The following is an 18,396-nucleotide window of genomic DNA, read 5'->3' as shown; positions in this document are numbered from 1 at the left end:
AACCAGCGCCAACACGTTTTCTTTTCTTTGGCTGAGTTGGAGGTTAGTCTGGGCTGCGTGTGTATTTATTTCCAAACCTGCACCGGGAGAGGTGGAGGCCTGGGCACTCAGAGGAACTCAAACCAGCAGCGCGGGTGGCTATCTCGGAAGAAAAAGGAGTAGGCGTTACAGAGGTTGCCAGCTTTCCGGTGGTGGATCAGGGACCACAGAGAGTCGCTGAGGAGGGCAGAGAGGGGCCGAGGCCCCTTGTGATCACCTTCCAGCGGCTTGACGATCTGCAGCTTCTCGGGCAGGTAGGAGCGGCTGCTGAACGACATGCCAGAGAAGCCGGTGAACTCCGAGAAGCGCGAGTGCGTGCCCAGGGACATGATGCTCTCGGTGGGCGTCAGGGAGCCGCTGAGCAGCTCGCCCTTCTCCGCCAGCTCCCTGAGCTTCCGCTCCTGCTCCTCCTCGAAGAACCTCCTCTCCGAGAGGTAGTTCTCCCGGCGGAGGGACAGCCGCCGCAGCGCCGTCTCCAGGTCGTGAGAGCCCGGGGTGCCCGGCGTGCCCGGCTTCTTGCTCCGCTCCTCGTTTCTGGAAGGAGGGGAAACGGGGGGTGAGCGCGGAGCACCCAGCAGGGGGCGCTAGACAACGACGGCCTTACTGCTAGTTTCCAGGTGGCAGCTGGATCTTCTAAGTAAAACCAAGGCAGTTGAAATTTAGGCTAAAATGGGGAAACAAATGCCTGTCCAGAATAACAATTCCCTCTGTTGGTTCTTTTTTTCCTCAGGGAGGTGAGGAGGGAGCACTAAGGTGCATTGCAAATTTGCACACACTACATAAAATCCAACCCCTACAAAACATCTCCCTCATGACGCCTTAGGAAGAAACCTTCTTCAGGCTGATAACCAATATTTTACAATAACTCTAAGTGGACTATAACCTTTAAAACTTGTGAATCACTATGTTGTACACCTATCTGTAACTGACATAATATTGTACAGCAACTATACTTCAATAAGAAAAATAATAAAGTCCAGAAAAACCCAAAGTTCTGATAGAGCAGTTTCCAACTGTCTGACCCATCAGTTGGAAAAGCCAATTTTGTGAAGCCATAGGAAAAGGATGGACAATGGAATGGCGGTTGTCGGGGGGGGGGGGGGTCCTGCAGGGCTTCAGGATGAGAGGGACAGACCACCACTGAAGAGGACCCATCCCAGTAATGCATAGTGTGGCGGGCACTTGCCAGACACCCTGCACCCCACCTTCTGAAGCGAACCAGATTCTGGTCACAAGACCGAGCCTGAGTCCTCCTCAGCCTTTCAGAATTGAAGCTACAAAGGGGTTCATGAAACAAATGTCTGGTCTGTAGCCTAACAGATAAAGATTAACAGAAAAAAACTGTCATTTATCCTTTCCTCCAACATTTTACAGAAAAGCCGACTTCTGGTGCATCCTGTCATAACTCTTTAAACTGGTTCATATAGCAGCATCAAGATAAGCATAAGCTCAGCCAGTTGGTACAACAGATTTGAGAACTGGAAGGTCTACACTTCTCAGGCGACTCTTATCAGCCCCCCTTCTTCTGATGACTGAACCTGTGTTCAATGCCCCCGTCCCCAAAGCAGAAAGATAAAAGACCCCGGCTGGCTCACCCCAGGTCTGCTGACTCTGCTTCCAGGATGATGCTGTTGGTCTTGTTGTCAAGGACAACGTTGCCGACGTCGCTGCCATAGAAGCTGGACCGGGGGGTGCTGACACAGCTGGACAGGAGGGAGTTCATGGCCGAGGACTGGTTGGAGCCAGGGATGTTCATGGGGGATGGGGTCAGAGACCTCTGCTTGACGACCTGATTGATGTTTCTTACGGTCTCAAACACTCGCTTCTGGTGACTGGGAAGAATGCACAACATCATCCATGACTAAGCAAATGCAGGAATGACCCTGGAGTTCAATCCTCCAAACACTATCCACTGAGAAGCCAATAGGCAGCTGGCCCACTGTGACCCCCAAGCAACCTGACACCCTGTGCCTTCAACGTGTTTCTTAGGGTGTTGGTTGGAATTCAAGAGACTCAATACCCACAGAATTCAGGGCTCCACTACGTGGTTGTGTCCTAAAGTTGATACTGCTTCCTACTTCCCTTAAGCTTGACCTACAAATATTTTTTTGTGTTTTTTTTGCGGTACACGGGCCTCTCACTGTTGTGGCCTCTCCCGTTGCGGAGCACAGGCTCCGGACGCGCAGGCTCAGCGGCCATGGCTCACGGGCCCAGCTGCTCCGCAGCATGTGGGATCTTCCCGGACCAGGGCACGAACCCGCATCCCCTGCATTGGCAGGCGGACTCTCAACCACAGCGCCACCAGGAAAGCCCCTACAAATATATTTAATGGTAACTTTTGTCTCCCACCTAGTTTTCTTCTCTCATGATAGGCTCTAGAAAGCAAATTCCAGGAGGGCAGTGTTCACTGCTCAGCACATAACAGGGCTCAATAAATTTTTGCAGAATGAATCTTTGTTGACCATTCATATTCAAAAAAAAGACAAAGTTAGTCTTAAAAACTTCTATAACGAGATGATAAACACCAAATTAGTCTTTTTTCCTGGAAACTGCCATTTCTAAGAGCAGAACCATACTTTGATGCTCATTTGTTCTCTTTTAAGGAGAAAAATGTAGGTATGTTTCTATAATGGCTGCTTCTTTCTGGGCTGCAAAGGGCTTCACACATGCACCCAGGCTTAGGGACTGGTCACTTCCAGGATCCCATTTAAGTTCTGTCTATGGGATTTGGGTACAGAGAAAACTTGATGAAATCAGATCCACAGGTTCCTTACACCTCTGGGCAGGCCAAGTGCAAGGTCTCAAGTTAGGAAGAGAGACAGCACAGGCCGGTATGTATGTAGAAAGGAAACGGAAGCCTTGCTCACACCCCACCCCCCGAAGAGCCCTCTGTATCTCAGAGTGCATCTTATTTTTCTTTTCCTAACAGATGTCAAATTTTTTTTAAAGTAACATTTTCCACTGAAAAGAAAGATAAAAATGAGCGGTGGTGTCAAGAGGGAGCTTGCGTGAAGAGAGATGGGAAATACATCTGTCCTTCCCTAACTTTCCGCAAGTTCATAATATATATTTAAAACCCAACCAGAGGAGGAGGGGGGTTGTCAGCTGCGTTCTCTAATTTCCCCTAATCTAGACTGTCTGCGGAAGGACCACAGTGATCACTGCTGGCATCTGAGCCCCACCCCACAGTCCCTGGGAGCTGAGAACCAAGGCCTTACGCGATGTCTGGCGACTCGGGCTCTTCCAGCTGCAGCTCCTTGCGCATGGTTCCCTCGATCTCCGCCGCCAAGGAGTCCTGGGAAAAGCCGGGAGACACACAGTGAGTGAGCAGCAATTCAAGCGCTCTGTCTCTAGAAGAGGCACGAAGACAGCCTGGACACAGAGCATAAACCGAGGCCTCGGAACACAGGGTGACAGCATCTGCCACAGGCAGAACGCAGGGCTGAGCGATCCCCGTGGAGCTGAGTGTAAAGCCCCTTTGCTCCTATGAACTGAGGGTCTGATAGCAAACCCAATGTTCCCTGGGCTAAACCACGGAGCTGTGGCGGTGACCACAAGAAGAGGCAGAGAGCTTGCGGGGGAGGACCTGAGTGATGGGTGCTGTCATTTGGGCTCTGCTCTTGTGATCCCTGGCCTCCGGCAGGGAAAGCTCCTGTGCCCACCAACCATCTGTGGCCCACCCACCTTTAACAACCGGCTCACATCTCATTTCCACCAGGAATCCTTCATCTCCTCCCCAAGGAGACAGCAAACACATTAAGACCTTGCCAGTTCTCTGAACAGTCCACTTGCATCTTTCTCCAGCCAGGTTGTGAATTTGTGGGTGTGGGGAAGACCAGTCATCGAGGACTTCTCACCTCCTGGATGCGCCAAGCCCCAAGCTCAGACTCAGCAATGGAGGGGCTGCTGAGTACCCCTCTCCCTGAACCGCCCACCAGGCCTCACTGGGTGAAGCGGAGCCTGACAAACAATCCCTCACACTCACGCAGGTGGATGCCGATAGGACCAGGGTGTGCAGAAAAGCACCTGCTGAGGCCTCAGAGGAGGACACCACCTAGGAGAACCTGAAGAGAAGGGCTAAATTCGTGCCGAACAACAGAACTTCTTGCGATGACGGGAATGTTCTCTTTCTGCACCATCCAGTATGGGAGACACTGGCCACAGGTGGCTACTGAGCGCTTGAAATGTGACCAGTGTGACTGAGGAACTGAATTCTTTTTTTTTTTTTTGCGGTACTCGGGCCCCTCACTGTTGTGGCCTCTCCCGTTGTGGAGCACAGGCTCTGGACGCGCAGGCTCAGCGGCCATGGCTCATGGGCCCAGCCGCTCCGCGGCATGTGGGATCTTCCTGGACCGGGGCACGAACCCGTGTCCCCTGCATCGGCAGGTGGACTCTCAACCACTGCACCACCAGGGAAGCCCAGAACTGAATTCTTAACTGCACTAATTTTAAGTGATTTAAATTTACATAGTCACTTGTGGCCAGTGGCTTCCCAGCTGACAGCACATGGGGCCTCCTCCAGGGTGTTCACCTCCAGGGCCCCCCAGTCCACTGGCGATGCTCCCGTCTGGAATTTGTAATTTTTAAGTTAGTTTATTTTTCTTAATACTGTTTACATTCCAAGTTCTGCACAAGGGAAGGACCTTCATACCACTTAAGAGAAACAAGACACCAAACTACTAATGACACTGCTGTTCTGGAGGAAAGTCACAAGCAAGGTCTGTGACATTTGTGGCTACGATCCCCCCTGGGCCATCTGGAGATGAGCATGGATCCCTTCTCAGAATAATGTTTTTAAATGAATAAAATAATTAGGATTAAAGAGGAAGCCAGATATACTGAGTTAATTACTAAAATATTAATAACTGCAAGTATGATAGAGTAACACACAGGATCGGGTTTCAGGACTGGTAATGACTGTCACTTTGAAGCGGAGATTAGCACAGGTGGTGTCTTGGGACATCTGTGGCCACTGACATGTGCTATGAGAAGAGCTGTGATTTCGATGGATGACAAAGTCACGGGGATGCTTATATCGCTGTGGTTTTTTTACCTACCTTCATGAAGGAAGGAAACACCAAGTACAGTTAGGGATTAATGAACATATAAGATATAATCCTCCCTCGAAGTTCAAGGGCCCACTGAATCCTGTCTGTAGATCCCAGATTAAGGACTCTTGGCCATAATGCAAGAGAATTGGGAACATACTTGAGCAAAACCTGCTACTCACTGTTTTATTCAGCAGTTAGAAGGGCTGGGAGCAAGAGAGGCAGACCCGGGTATTCTGCTCCAGAGACACAGGCATGATGCGAGCTTTAGATTGCCTTAAATACCTTTCATGCATAATGCACTTTAAAAATAGAGTCTTCAAAAACTGAGCTCTGCCAACAGCAGAAAAAGGGCAAACAAAAGCTCCACCTCAGCAAATAATAAACGCTGAGAATCAATCTCTCCAGAAGAAACCCAAATGCAGACTTTCAATGCAACTCTTCTTATGTCCTGGTTTAGCTTTAAAGTACAGGTCTGTCCTTGAGAGCAGGAACACAGGAGAGTGAATCCCAGGCATGCAGGAAACAAGACAGCCCCAGGAGATGTGAAACCGGGAAGGTGGGAAAGTGAGGCAGGGAGTGTACAAAGCTACACGGGCCCGTCTGTGAGCCGAGCACAGTCAGCTCTAGATCGGGATTCAGAGGATATATTGTCGTTTGCTGCCTTCATTGGGATTCTTGGAATCACTGGATCACCAATCTGCTTCTTGGAAAGCTGACTATTTACGTTGTGTCTTTCTTTTCGGTTTCCCTTAGATTTCAACCAGGTGGAGAGAGAGCGCCTGACTTTATATATGAAATCAAAGAGGAAAAGGAGATCATGATTTAGAAAAAGTGGTTCAGACAGCAAGGGGTTGGGTGACAGTGTCTGCAATGGGGAGGGGGAATCTGTGAAGAAAAAGAGCCCTGAGTAAAGGTCAATTTGAAAGGGACCAACTTACACAAACATTTGTACAGCCCTCCACTCCTACTTCATTTAGGGGAGTTTCTCTCAAAAGTTCTTCTCTGCTCAGAGAGAACTGGTATCTCATCAAAGCACGGAAACAGAGCCTGAAAAGTTCTTGGTGGTTTGCTTTTCAGTCTGTTGATCCAGCCATCCAGATCTAATATCTAGTAAGCACCTACAACTCTACAACATACCAAGCACTGTGCTAGGTGCAGAGTATTAAAGAGGGGGAAGGAGGAAATAGCAAATAAGACATGGTCCCCACCACCTTCAAGGGGCCCTAGTCTGACAGAAGAAGATAAGATGAGAAAGTTCCCTAAATACTACTAGGAAATGACCAGCAGAGGGGCACCACCCTGTGCTGCCCAACCCCCATAGGGAGAGGTCAGCCTCCTGGAAAGTCCCCTTCTCAACCACATTCCCCTAAAGCTTAAATATGAAACAGATCAGGCCAGGGTTAAAGAAATAAGATTGTGGGGAACTAAGATGAGAAATATAAAAATGTCACACCCAGCATAGAGGGAAATCTTTTTTCAGATCACAGATGCCGAAAGCCACCAGAACGGTTAATAAGCATACAAAGAACCAGCGGAAGCTTAAGGCAATTTAGGAATTCTCGAATGCGCTTGTGAGGCCAAAATAGCACATACTCTAAAAAGGTCGGGGAAAAATAATGTAGAGTGCCTTCCAAATACCTGAGGTGCCTACTAAATCTAGTTCCTACTAAATTTATCTTCCAAGGGCAGGAGTAGAAAAGACAGATTCAGAGGGACGGAAAATAAAGAACCAATTTGTCTCACGTGGTTAAGAAGCCACGGGCTGGGCTCGCGAGCCCTCATCTCGGATCCAGATCCAAGCTGCAAAAGGAGAAGCCACCTGCAGAGGCTCAGCTCCAGACCCGCCCTCCTCCCAGGAGCACCCGCTGGCCTGAGGGTGGGAAGTGGGGGTCAGGCAGCAGGCGGGCACTCACCATGGGAAACAGGCCCAGCGAGTGGTAGCGCCTGGACGTGGTGTTGGGCATGGTCTTGTTCCGGAGGTTCTTGAGCTCTTCCTGGGCCTCGTGGAGCATCTCCATGCACTCGGCGTACTTGTCCTCCAGCTCGCGCAGCTGCCGGACACCAGGAAAGGGCAGAGGGCTGGGATGTGAGACCCGGTACCGCCCACCCACCCACTCCAGAGCCAGGGAGAACCAGGATCACTACCAGAGGCTCCCGCCCTCCACAGGACCAGCTGCCCTGGGTCCTGAGACCAGAGTCCTCAAGGCACAGTTTTTCTTTTACTTGCAGACTCGGAAATCTCCTAAAACACTAACAACGAGCAACTGAGAGAAAACAAACGAGAGGGCAAATCATCACTCCCTCGTTTCCTGCCATGTCTTTGAACAGGGCTCCTCTGACATGGCGTGCTCTGTGTCCTTTCCCTTATTGGAACGTTTGTCGGGGGCCCGTGCGCGCCGGGCTCCAGGCTGGTGTACAGCCCAGCCTCCCAGGTGCTCACGACCAGCGTCAGCGCGACTGGGAGCTGCCTTAGGAGTAAGAATGACATTCAGTTCAATATCAGAATGGTTGTTCAGATGGACGGGACCCACACAGCCTGTTGGAGGGAGGCTGATGTACCCCAGCTGGGACCGGGGCCCTGATGAAATGAGGGAGAGCCACTCACCTCGGCTGTGAGCTGCCGCTGGGCATCCTTGGCGGCCCCCAGGTGTTGGACAAGTTCTTCATTTTCCACTGCACACTAGAACGTGGCAAAGGGAAATCAGCTTCTCTTTTAAGACACGTAGAAAAGTCTAACTTTTCCCCTCTTACTCCCTCATCCGTTTGATCCTATCACATGTCCACAGGGAGATTTTATCTTATACTGGAGTCAAATTTTGTCTTTTATATAGTTTGGAAGGCAGCGTATTTCCTGTGTCCGTGTTCATTCCCTATCGCTTACCTCTACCCTCCATAGTCACAGCTGCTCTCTGGAAGCATTTCACCTCAGGCTTCTAGCAAAGAAGCTTTTTTTTCGCTGCTTCATCTTAAATCTAAAGGGGACTTGGTTCTACTGCAGAATATACAGGTGCCCTGTGTAAGGACAAATACCAAACTAGATTATTCAGACTTTGAATTCCCAAGCTCTCTGTTTACAGCCGCTTTACCTTTCTTAATGAGTTCTATTCATTTGCAGATTTTTCTTAGGAGGTAAGTGGTGATAAACGTGATCCCCTTGCCAATTCAGGGCAACAAATTTTATGCTATTGAATCCACTAAGCTTTAGCAAAAGCTCTAAAGGGACAGCACAAATTCCTAAAATATGAATCTAAAGGGCACTGTCTTTGGGGTACATGCCCCTTCTCCATCTCAGAACAGCTAGTTTTGTATCAGCCAGAGAAACAGAAGCCTTACAGCTTTTGCCTTCTTCTGCAAATCAACTATTTGGGAGAGCAGGTGTGTGATCTCCTCCTGCTGGCGGGCAGCATCTTCCGTCTTCTTGGCCAGTTCCTCCGAGATACTGGCAATCTGCACGTTGGCATCCCCTTTGACCAAGAAACAACAGTCACGAGAGCCAGACAGAATGGTTTCTTTGTGGTTTGTCCAAGAAAAAAACATCTTTATTACAAGACAGGGGGGAGTAGTGGAGAGGGCACGTGAAGATGGCTTGGAGGGAGAGTCCCCATCTTCCTATATGGGCTCGGCCTGTCGTGAGGAGGAACCGGCCCACCAGCTGTGGCTCGCAGGCTCTGGGTGGGTCCTCACCCCACTGCCCAGAGCCACCTCCCCAGAGAAAATTGGGCAGGCTTTCGCAGTCAGCCCGGAGGTGCCATACCAAACAGAAGGCGCCTCTGGCCAATTCTGCACGTTCCACACAGGAACACACCCCCATCAGTAACAGGAAGCCCTGCTGTACTCTGTTCTAGAAACGAACTACTGCCATGCAGAACACAATTCCCCTGGGCGTTTTCAACCCATATTCAGAGCCATAACTCATTTTACTAGATTTAAACATAGGGTGTGTTTCATTGACTTAGTGTTTTGCTGACACTCAGAATACTGTGTTGCCCGTTTGTCTTAACGTGTAAACTTATAATGGAGAGGGTGGGGGGAAGCACGTCGTATTTGCAAAGCTGAGAACTCTGGCCTCAACGTTTACACATCAAATTACTGATACTATAAGGCTGTTCTTCCACATCTTCAGCTCAGGACTCCGAAGCTGGACCTAACTCAGACATTCAATAACCAATATTCCAGCAGAAAGCCAAAATTAAAATTAATTTTAATTAATTGCGAGAGATTGGGAACATATGGCTGACAACACCGCACCCAGTGTCTCATACACGAGGGTGAGGGGTGCCACACAAGATCAGAGGAGGCCTCTAGTTTTCAGAAAAAATGCTACTGAGCCCAGGCTGGCGGGAAGACCACACTCTATCAGGTGATGCAAATCTGTCTGGTCTTAATGATGGCAGACGGGGAAAGTAAAAGCGGGGGACAGGAGGGGCGGGGGGCAGGCCATACTCAGCTCCTTCACGCAGTCGTTGACCAGCTGCTGCTCCTTTTCTTCATAGGTAATGGTCTCCGTCTTCAGCTGGCAGGCCTGTGGACAAGGCTCAGGTCAGAGATCCCACAGTCACACCTGGACAGCCTAGGGGATGCAGCAAGGGCTAACCTGGGTCTGGAAAGCTGCCCTTCAGCATCTCCCCAGCTGTGACCCACTGAGCCGTCAGATATAGAAAGTCAATCCCAACCACTAGAGGGCACCACACAAAGCAGGTGCTAAAACTCTTGTGAGCGTCCCCTCTATCAGTCGGCCTGTCTACTCACGTGTGTCTGTCCTGGCTCATAGTCATGGACCCCCTTGTGACCCAAACAGTGCCTATGACACAGCCCTGCCTACTGTGGGCATTCTAAGGATAACCACCACCACAAGAATGGCTAACACTTATCACACCTACTATGTGCCGGGCACCATCCTATGAGTTTCTGAGTGGGAGTTAGACCTGTTGTATTCAGCTGAGTAAAAACAGGGTACACTATGAAAGCATTAAAGTTCAGAGACCCAAGAGTTACCCTCGGACTCTGGATGGCTTTGCTCCTGGCTGAAAAGGTGGGAAGATAAGAGATCTGAAGGCCCCAAGAAAATGTCCCAGTTAGAGAGGTATCTCTGAGCCCTCAGGTCCTGGCCCCAGAGATGCCACAGTCCTGAAAGCCAGATGCAGGAGCCGGAATCTGTGGCTGGGATCAGATTCCCTCTGCTTGCTTTAGGGGAAGACTCCGACAGAGGGACAAATTGCTGTGTGCCTGGGGCTAGAGCATTTACTTGGGGCAGATGCTGGAACTCAGAATGGGGAAAACTGGACTGTGGTCTTGGCTCAGCCACTGCCTGGCAGAGAAAGCTTGGTCACACTGGGCTTAAGTCTCCCATCAGTAAATGAGAGGCTGGAAGAGCTGATGGCTAAGAGACATGAATGACCCTTTCCTCAGGCAGAAGAGCATCCTGTTAAGCCCAGATATGAGGCTCTTTCCAACATGTGAGGCAAGTTCGAGGTGACAGGTGGTCTGCCCTACTGGAGGGACTTTGGGGAACCCTGGGCCAGCTTAGGTGAATATGCAGCCCAAACTTGACAGACAAGGGCCTGATCAATAGGGCTGTACCATATCTCTGGCTAGAGAGCATAAACTCACTGATAATTAAACAAAAAGGACTAAATTTGCATGCATCTGTATTTCTGGATAGGGGCAGTGGGTGAAGGGAAATAATGTGGGTTTGGAGCCACAGAGACTTACAAACCCTGGCTCTGTTGCTCACTAATTTGCAAGATCTTGGGCAATCAAAACACTTAGTAGCCTGGGTCCCGGTTTTCCCTACTGTAAATGAGAATCAAAGTAACCAGCTTCCAAGCCTTGTTGTGAAGATTTTTTAAAAAATAATGCAAAGTACCCACCATAGTGACTAGCCAATCAGAAATACTCAAAAGCACAGGTTTCCAAGCCGCCTAACTCAGTTCAACCTTTTTAAGTTAACTGTCTAAGAAATATGTCTCCAAGTTCTCGTGTACTATTAGGGCACATCTGACCTGCAGTAAAGTGGAAACGAGGCTTTCACACCAGGCCTCCAAGTCATTTCTATGTCCGAGATGGAGACCACCGTGGCAAGGCCCCACTTTGCAGGAGCTTTGGCCCTGACCGAGAAGGAGAAGGGTTTGCCACTCTTACCCATCCTCACGCTGCATAGTTCACCAGTCCGTCTGCTGCAGCCCGGACAGTATGTGCTGCCCTTTGAAGGCAATGCCCAGCTCATAAATGAGGCACGCCCTCTGGGCACTTGGTGTGGCTGTGACCCCAGGTCCCCATGGCTCTTCCACAGACCATCACCCTGGAGGACGGCGGGGCTGTAATCACAGCTATTCTCACCAGACATGCAAATGGGGCCACCATCCTTGCAGAGGGGACGAGGGCAGGGAGTGCACTTCACCTCTGATCGAAGTACAACGTTCTCCTCTTCAAGGTCTTTCAGCTTCTTCTGGAGAGAATCCAGATGGAAGTAATTCTGGACGGAGGAGGATGACTCATTCCTCTTCAACCTGGGGGAGAAAGTTCACTTTCTAGGGAGGGAGGCATTTCCTCCCACCACCTGGCAAACCACGGAGAAGCACAAAGAAGGGCCGTTTCAAAGAAAGCTCATGAAAGGTGCAGGGGTGACAATGACCCATCAGGCTGCTCCCTCACCACCAGGAAAACAGCACAGGCTTACGGCACTTCAGAGCCACATCCCAACCCTTTGCTGCCACTTTGCCTCAGATTTCGGGGGAACCAACTCTATTTGAAGTCTACACAATCTGGGATGCCTTCTATGTGCCAAGAACTATTTTAAGTATTCTACATGTATGAACCCATTCAGTGCTCACAGCCCTAAGAACTGAGTACTATTATTATGCCCACTTTACAAATGAGGAAACAAGCACAGAGAGGTTAGTAACTTGGCCACGAGCCACAGAGCCAAGATCTGAACTCAGGCCATCGGGCTCTAGAGTTCATGTTCCTAATAGGAGACTCTGCTGACTCAGAGAAGCCCCTCCCCCCAGGCACCCCCCAAGGACCCTCCACAGCACTGCTGGCTCCAGAACCCTGTATTTCCTCCAAATGCAGAGTCCAGCCTGTTGCTCCTTAACAGCCAGGCCAAACCAATCTAAAGTGACAAATAAGCAGTAAGACCCAGGAAGAGGAAAACTAAAATCCCATCAGAATAGGGAAATCCATCTGTCGGAGGCACTCAGAGATGTCTGGCCTACAGAAGGCTGAGAGCAGCTGACCTGTGCTGCCAGTGAAGGTGACGCTGTCTAGGAAACTCCAAGGACATGGACCACAGCCAGCCAGTGCTCCGGCCTCTAGAGACAGGCCCTTGGGTGACTTACGGGGTGGAGCACACAGACTCCGGCTCGCTCTCCTCTGCGGCGCTGGTGTAGAACTGAAGCAGCTCATCCTTCATGGACAGTTCGTGCCGGAGCTGTGACACCTGCACAAACACAGCCCGTCGTGCGCTCTCTAAATGTGACAGCATCCCCACTCATGCTTAAACACTTATGGCTCACTGACAACATTTTTTAAATTCCTCATTCAGAGTGAAGGCATGTCGCCGATTTTGTGCTATTCAAGGAAAACAAAGGGCTGAGTTTGATCCTATTTAAGAAAAATACAATCAATTACCTTTTGGCAAAAATCCCTCTGTCTAAATGTGTAGTTTTTACTTTGGTACAAAGAAGAGGTGAGAGGGGACTAGAAGGGGCTAGAATGATGGCTGGGGGCGGGGGGCGGCAAGACAGCATAGGGGCTTTGCAAGTAAATAGATGACCAGCTGGGAAAACACTCAGAGAAGCGGACCATGTTACCACATGGAGGAAGAGGCCATTCACTTCTGCCAAAACCAAATCCCATCTCGGACCAGGACCCTGGTGATGCCAGTTCCAGGTGGGCAGCTATAAGCAGCGAGCCCGTCAACCCTTGTTCTCCCGCTTGGAAAATCTCATAGCCCTACCTTGTGACTGCTACACCCTCACAGGAATTCTGGCCAAGCTTGGCCAGACCTTGCTTTGTACTCAGTGATTACAAGATAGGCATTCCAGATACAGGAAGAAAAGAGGCAACCATCAGGAACTGGCCGTACCGACTACTGCAAGGATGGTTCTGCAAGTCACACTTATTTATATTTCAGGTTTAAAATAAACAAACCTGAGCCATAAAAATTTTCACCTGCCCTTTCACCATTCAGCACCGATGAATAGGCAACCAGCACTGTGAGCGAGGATTATAATTGTTTTAATTCTTTCTTGTTTCTAATTTGATTTGGGGTCTATAGTTTATCCCAACTTTCCTCCACAACACCGTGAATATATTTTATCTTCCATGGAGAAACCAGTTTTATGTGCGTAAAGGCTTCAGCTTCAACACCTAGACTGATCATTGAATGATGTGCCAAAGGGAAACAGTTTTCAAATTCCAAGGTTTCCCAAGGGGACAAAAAGTCACTTCCACCCCCAGGTGCAGGATGCACTTTGTGTGAGGAAAGGAAGCCCCAAGCAAGGGCAGCACCTTGGAGAAGTAGCACGTGAGGGGCGACGGGTGACCATTTACTGGTTCCTGATGGCATGTCCCTCTGCTCAGAAGGGGCCAAGTAGGGGGCCAGGCTGACCTTCTCCCATACTTGGGAGAAAGGAGATTCAGGTCATGATGCTGAAGGCCGGGAGAGCAGGGGTCAACTTTATTTCTCCTTGAACACGACCGTATCCTACCTCATCACCTTTTAAAGAAAGCCCAGGATTAAAACTTGTCTTTATACAGCGCTGTACATCAATTATATCTCAGTAACCCCAGAAGGAAAAAAAAAATCAATAAAAATTACAATAAACCCTTAAAAAAACTTTTTCTTATCGAGTGGCTACTCTGTTTCATCACATTAAATGATTGGTAAACCCAGACAACAATAGCTGAGAATATCTTTAATGAGGAAGAAGTCTGAATACATCTTAGGGACATGAAAAAGGGCATCCCCGCCGCCCCCATCCCACTAAGAAAGTTTCTGATAGAAAATAAGGGAGAAGAAATGAGAAGAAGGGAAGCCAATCAAAGTCCTCACAGTTCAGATTCACTGTTCAAAGGCCAGTTAGGGGGCTTCCCTGGCGGCGCAGTGGTTGAGAGTCCGCCTGCCGATGCAGGGGACACAGGTTTGTGCCCCGGTCCGGGAAGATCCCACATGCCGCGGAGCGGCTGGGCCCGTGAGCCATGGCCGTTGAGCCTGCGCGTCCGGAGCCTGTGCTCCGCAACGGGAGAGGCCACAACAGTGAGAGGCCCGCGTACCGCAAAAAAAAGAAAAAAAGAAAAAAAGGCCAGTTAGGATGATGGCAAAGACACTAGCAAGGGGGCCCTGGCTGTAAGCTCCTAATTCTGGTTGTAGCAACCCCGCCCGACTCTGCAGCCTTCCTCCTCCCGTCCACACCGTATCCCTCCCAGAAAACCAGTGCTGCTCCTCTGAGACCTCAGCCCCTAAGTTAAGCCTAAAATGTTCTTCCCCTGTCCCCCACCCCCCATAATGATGGGGGCTGAAGACATAGGCCAAGATTTGTATCATTAACATAGTAGGGCTTCTATCATGAAAACAATAGGCTATTTTTGGTTTTGTTTTAGAAACACAAAATTATATTGTGCTGATGAAGAGGCAGTCACTGCCTCACCCTGCAGCATGGCTGCAGCTCCTTCTCCGCCTGCCAACACCCACCCCAGCTCGGGAATCTCCGCTCATTGTTGGAAGAGCCTGCGTGCCCTTTAGCCAAGCTCTGAGTGTCTTTCTCAGCTGACATGATGATCTAGACTCTTGGAGGACACGGGCTGTAGCGGGTCCACACTGGGGGCCTACTGACCACGTGAGGGCTGGTCCCAGCCTGGGGGACCCGTCCACACTGTCGGAAGGAGACACAGATGAACAGGAGGGGCAGCAGGAAGGCAGCTCTCCATGTCCGGGGAGGGCCTTTCCCAGCGGGATCCCGTGAAATCATCACCTTCCTCGGGCACGCCTTTTGCGGCACCCAAGCCCCTGCAGACGCCCCTGCTGCCAGGTCCTCACCTCCTCCCTGATGTGTTCCACCTGCTCCTCCAGCAGCTCATTCCTCTCGGTTAGTGTCTTGTTCTTCTTCAACAACGACTGGCCGATCCGAGCAGCCAACTCTAGATCCCGCTCTTTCTGTGAAAGGCAGAAGCGAGAGCAGAGGTTGAGAAAACCCGTGCTTCCAGCAGGAGCCCACAGAACTCAGGGTCAACTGAGGAAAACAAGGGCGTTCCCGCAAGGACAAGGGAATTAACTAATTCACCATCCACGCACCAGCGTCTGATACCTGTTCAAAGAGGAGCTCACTCAGCTACCAGGGCCCCAAGCAATGAAAGGGAACCTTCCGATCTAATGAAAACAAGTCTCTTCCTACAGGAAAGACATGCTTCCAAAAACCTTTCTACGCAACTGCTTTTGGTCCTTGTGTAATCATTTGATAACCTATCTCTCTACCTGAAGGGCTGGGCTACTGTATCGCCAGCACCCAGCACGGAGAGACAACTCGGTAACTATTTGCTCAATGAATAAGTGAATCCAGAAATTCCAAAGTGCACTTAAAATAGCTAAGGCAGCCTCTCTGGCACACATTAAGCTGGAATTTACTGAGTGTCTTAGATTTACCACGTATGAAACAAAAATGTTTAAAGTTACTCTAAAATAGGATACAGTTATGTGTTTCTTTTACTTATGGAAGGTAGGCTACTTACGCTTTATTTTTTAAAAAATAGCTTTAAAAATGGAGAAACAATGCATAAAATTGCCCTACTTCAGAAACAAAGACTGTTGCAGACAGAATTTTCTGTTAGCTCAGTTGCTGACATTTAGAGCACAGCAGTGCACAGAGGAAAATCTTTACTGGCATACAAAGATACAGCTGCCTTTATGGGAGGAAAGCTGTTGCCTGACAGTGGAGACAGTGGGGTGGACGCCGTCACCAAATGCAGACTCACTGATCCTTGCTGGTGAAACTGCTGGCCATCATGAGTAGACTCACTTGCTCACTTTTAGGTGGGGATTGGCAATGGGGAGGAGAACTCCGGAAAATGAAATCCTTTTAGAAGCCTATGCTAATTATTCTGTTCATCTGGTGTAAAAAGCAGAAGAAGAGGGACATGGGGTTTTGAGCAGAAAAAAGCTGGGGATTCAGGAATCCCCGCTTCTGATAACCACGTAGTCTTATGGCTTCCACTTAACAAGGATCGGGTACCCTCTAGATGCATCTTTTCCAAACACAGATTATAAACCATCAGTAGGTTGAGAATCATTTTAGTCATGGCAACTGCCATTTTGTTTTAAATGACATTCAACAGCACAGAACTGAAATACCAAAGTGCATTCCACATAGGTTATCACTTCATGCTTAAATTTTGCTTGTCACACATTTACCAACAACCTAAGAGGCATTTCTTATAGCAGGTACCCGTCAAAAGTTTAACTGGGGCTTCCCTGGTGGCACAGTGGTTGAGAGTCTGCCTGCTGGTGCAGGGGACACAGGTTTGTGCCCCGGTCTGGGAAGATCCCACATGCCGTGGAGCGGCTGGGCCCGTGAGCCATGGCCGCTGAGCCTGTGCGTCCAGAGCCTGTGCTCCGCAACGGGAGAGGCCACAACAGTGAGAGGCCCGCGTACAGCCAAAAAAAAAAAAAAAAAAAAAAAAGTTTAACTGCTCCAGGTGAACCGTTCTACCCTAAAATTTGAGAGTCTGGGTTCTGATTCAACATCCCTGAGGCCCAGTTCCCTCATCTGTGAGATGAGGTAGGGTGGACAGGCAGACTTGCTGAGGGACCCTTGGAAGAATCTTCTAGCTCTATGATGCATTGAGTTGTAAGATATTTCAAAAAGCATCTTTTATTTCTAACTTCTTATATATCCACCAAATTATACCATGCAATGGTAGCACACCTTCCTTTGCTCATCCCGGGAGTTTCGGTGAATTACAAGCAGAGCACCGGAGGTCAGAGCATAGTTTGGGGGGACTGGCTCCAACAGCGACTTGGCTCTCTGGAGCTCTTGCGTGAATGATGGTCTCTCTCCCCTAGGTCTTCCATGGTCCTGAAACCTGTAACTGCTGTCCCAGAAGCCAGCTGGGTGTCATGTCAAGTGAGCCATAAACTCCTCCAACTCCTTCCCAATCTGTGCCTCCCCCTCATGCCCTCCCAGGGAACAAAGGGGACCAGTGAGTCTGCCCAACGAACCGAGACACCCCTCTCTGTGCATTCATCTGTGCCGGCTACTGTGTCTACCAAGGAGGGTCCTTATCTCAGTGGCCCTTTATTACTTTTCAGACACAACGGTTGTGCGCATTTGGTCCTGGGAGGAAATGACTCACAGGGATTGTGTGAGGGAACCCACTTCTATAGGGGCCGCCTCAAAATTAGCAACCAGTGCAGGTGGTTTCAGCCGGCTAACTCTGCGTGAAAACTGTAGTACCACTGTCCATTTCCCTTTGGAAGTGTGGTCTCCATAAATCTCACTCCAGTCTGTTAAATCTTTCTACTAGAGCAAGCCCTCAGACTGAATACCCAGCAGGTGCTTCATGCTCGTTGGCTCACTGCCTACTGTTCTGTGTTGCTTGCCGTCACGCAATCGAGCTGCTAAGTTTCAGCACACACAGACATTTCGTATGCAGATTTCAGTGCAAACAACTCAAGCCAAAATCATAATGATGAAGACAGGCTGGGCAAGGCACTGATGAGCACGTGAAGAATGCTGAAGGCTTCCCACGGCACACAGGGGCCAGAACCCAAGAGGAATGGGACGCAGGCAGGGGAAGGAAACGAATGCTGAGGGGCTCAACAGTGAAGCCCCTCGCCCCTCCCCACTACACCCCAATACACGTCAAACCTCGGACTTGAGGGCCTCCTTGCCCTCCGGAGGGGGCAACTCTCACTTTGTCTACACCCAAAATCTAATCTGGATAGTAACATAAAGAAAATGCTCTGCTGGGAAAAAAAAAAAAAAAAAAAGGAAGTTAGAGTAAAAATATTCAGAGATGAAATGAAATTCTTAAACAAAAAAGTCATCAGAAGGTCTCTGGTTTTTCTAAGGCAAAAAGCCAGTTGGGTTTCTCTTTAAGAATTTCAGTAATGAAAAGAATCTCATTTCTTACAACCAGCCAACATGTGATAAATATTTACTTCGAAAACCAGGAAAACAGCTAGGAAATGACCACTGGATCAAACTCCAGTGAGAAAATGAGACCATAAATAAATCTCAATTTGGAAATCAGCTGTTAGAAGAACTGGTTCTTTTATTCCCCAGGAGATGGCGGTCAGGTAGGGCTC

At 49.4% G+C, this 18,396-nt stretch overlaps 1 protein-coding gene across 5 annotated transcripts in view; it reads right to left on the bottom strand.

Annotated features, from left to right (window-relative positions):
• The window catches only part of TRAK1 (trafficking kinesin protein 1), a gene marked incomplete at both ends in the record, with an annotated part of 100,195 nt that overhangs the window by 19,890 nt on the left and 61,909 nt on the right, over nucleotides 1–18,396 (bottom strand). For all 5 annotated transcript variants that reach the window (XM_079713611.1, XM_079713612.1, XM_079713613.1 and 2 more), the window contains 10 exons: nucleotides 257–573; nucleotides 1,635–1,871; nucleotides 3,258–3,334; nucleotides 7,004–7,141; nucleotides 7,696–7,770; nucleotides 8,424–8,554; nucleotides 9,534–9,612; nucleotides 11,491–11,599; nucleotides 12,431–12,531; nucleotides 15,133–15,249. In XM_079713611.1, the coding sequence (XP_079569737.1) occupies nucleotides 257–573; nucleotides 1,635–1,871; nucleotides 3,258–3,334; nucleotides 7,004–7,141; nucleotides 7,696–7,770; nucleotides 8,424–8,554; nucleotides 9,534–9,612; nucleotides 11,491–11,599; nucleotides 12,431–12,531; nucleotides 15,133–15,249 (1,381 nt within the window). The remainder of the gene's footprint in view (nucleotides 1–256; nucleotides 574–1,634; nucleotides 1,872–3,257; nucleotides 3,335–7,003; nucleotides 7,142–7,695; nucleotides 7,771–8,423; nucleotides 8,555–9,533; nucleotides 9,613–11,490; nucleotides 11,600–12,430; nucleotides 12,532–15,132; nucleotides 15,250–18,396) is intronic.

This window comes from Hyperoodon ampullatus (assembly GCF_949752795.1).
Source record: "Hyperoodon ampullatus genome assembly, chromosome: 10".
Taxonomy (NCBI): domain Eukaryota; kingdom Metazoa; phylum Chordata; class Mammalia; order Artiodactyla; family Ziphiidae; genus Hyperoodon; species Hyperoodon ampullatus.
The sequence above is the reverse complement of the archived record's forward strand: the minus strand, read 5'-3'. Positions and strand labels throughout refer to the sequence as shown.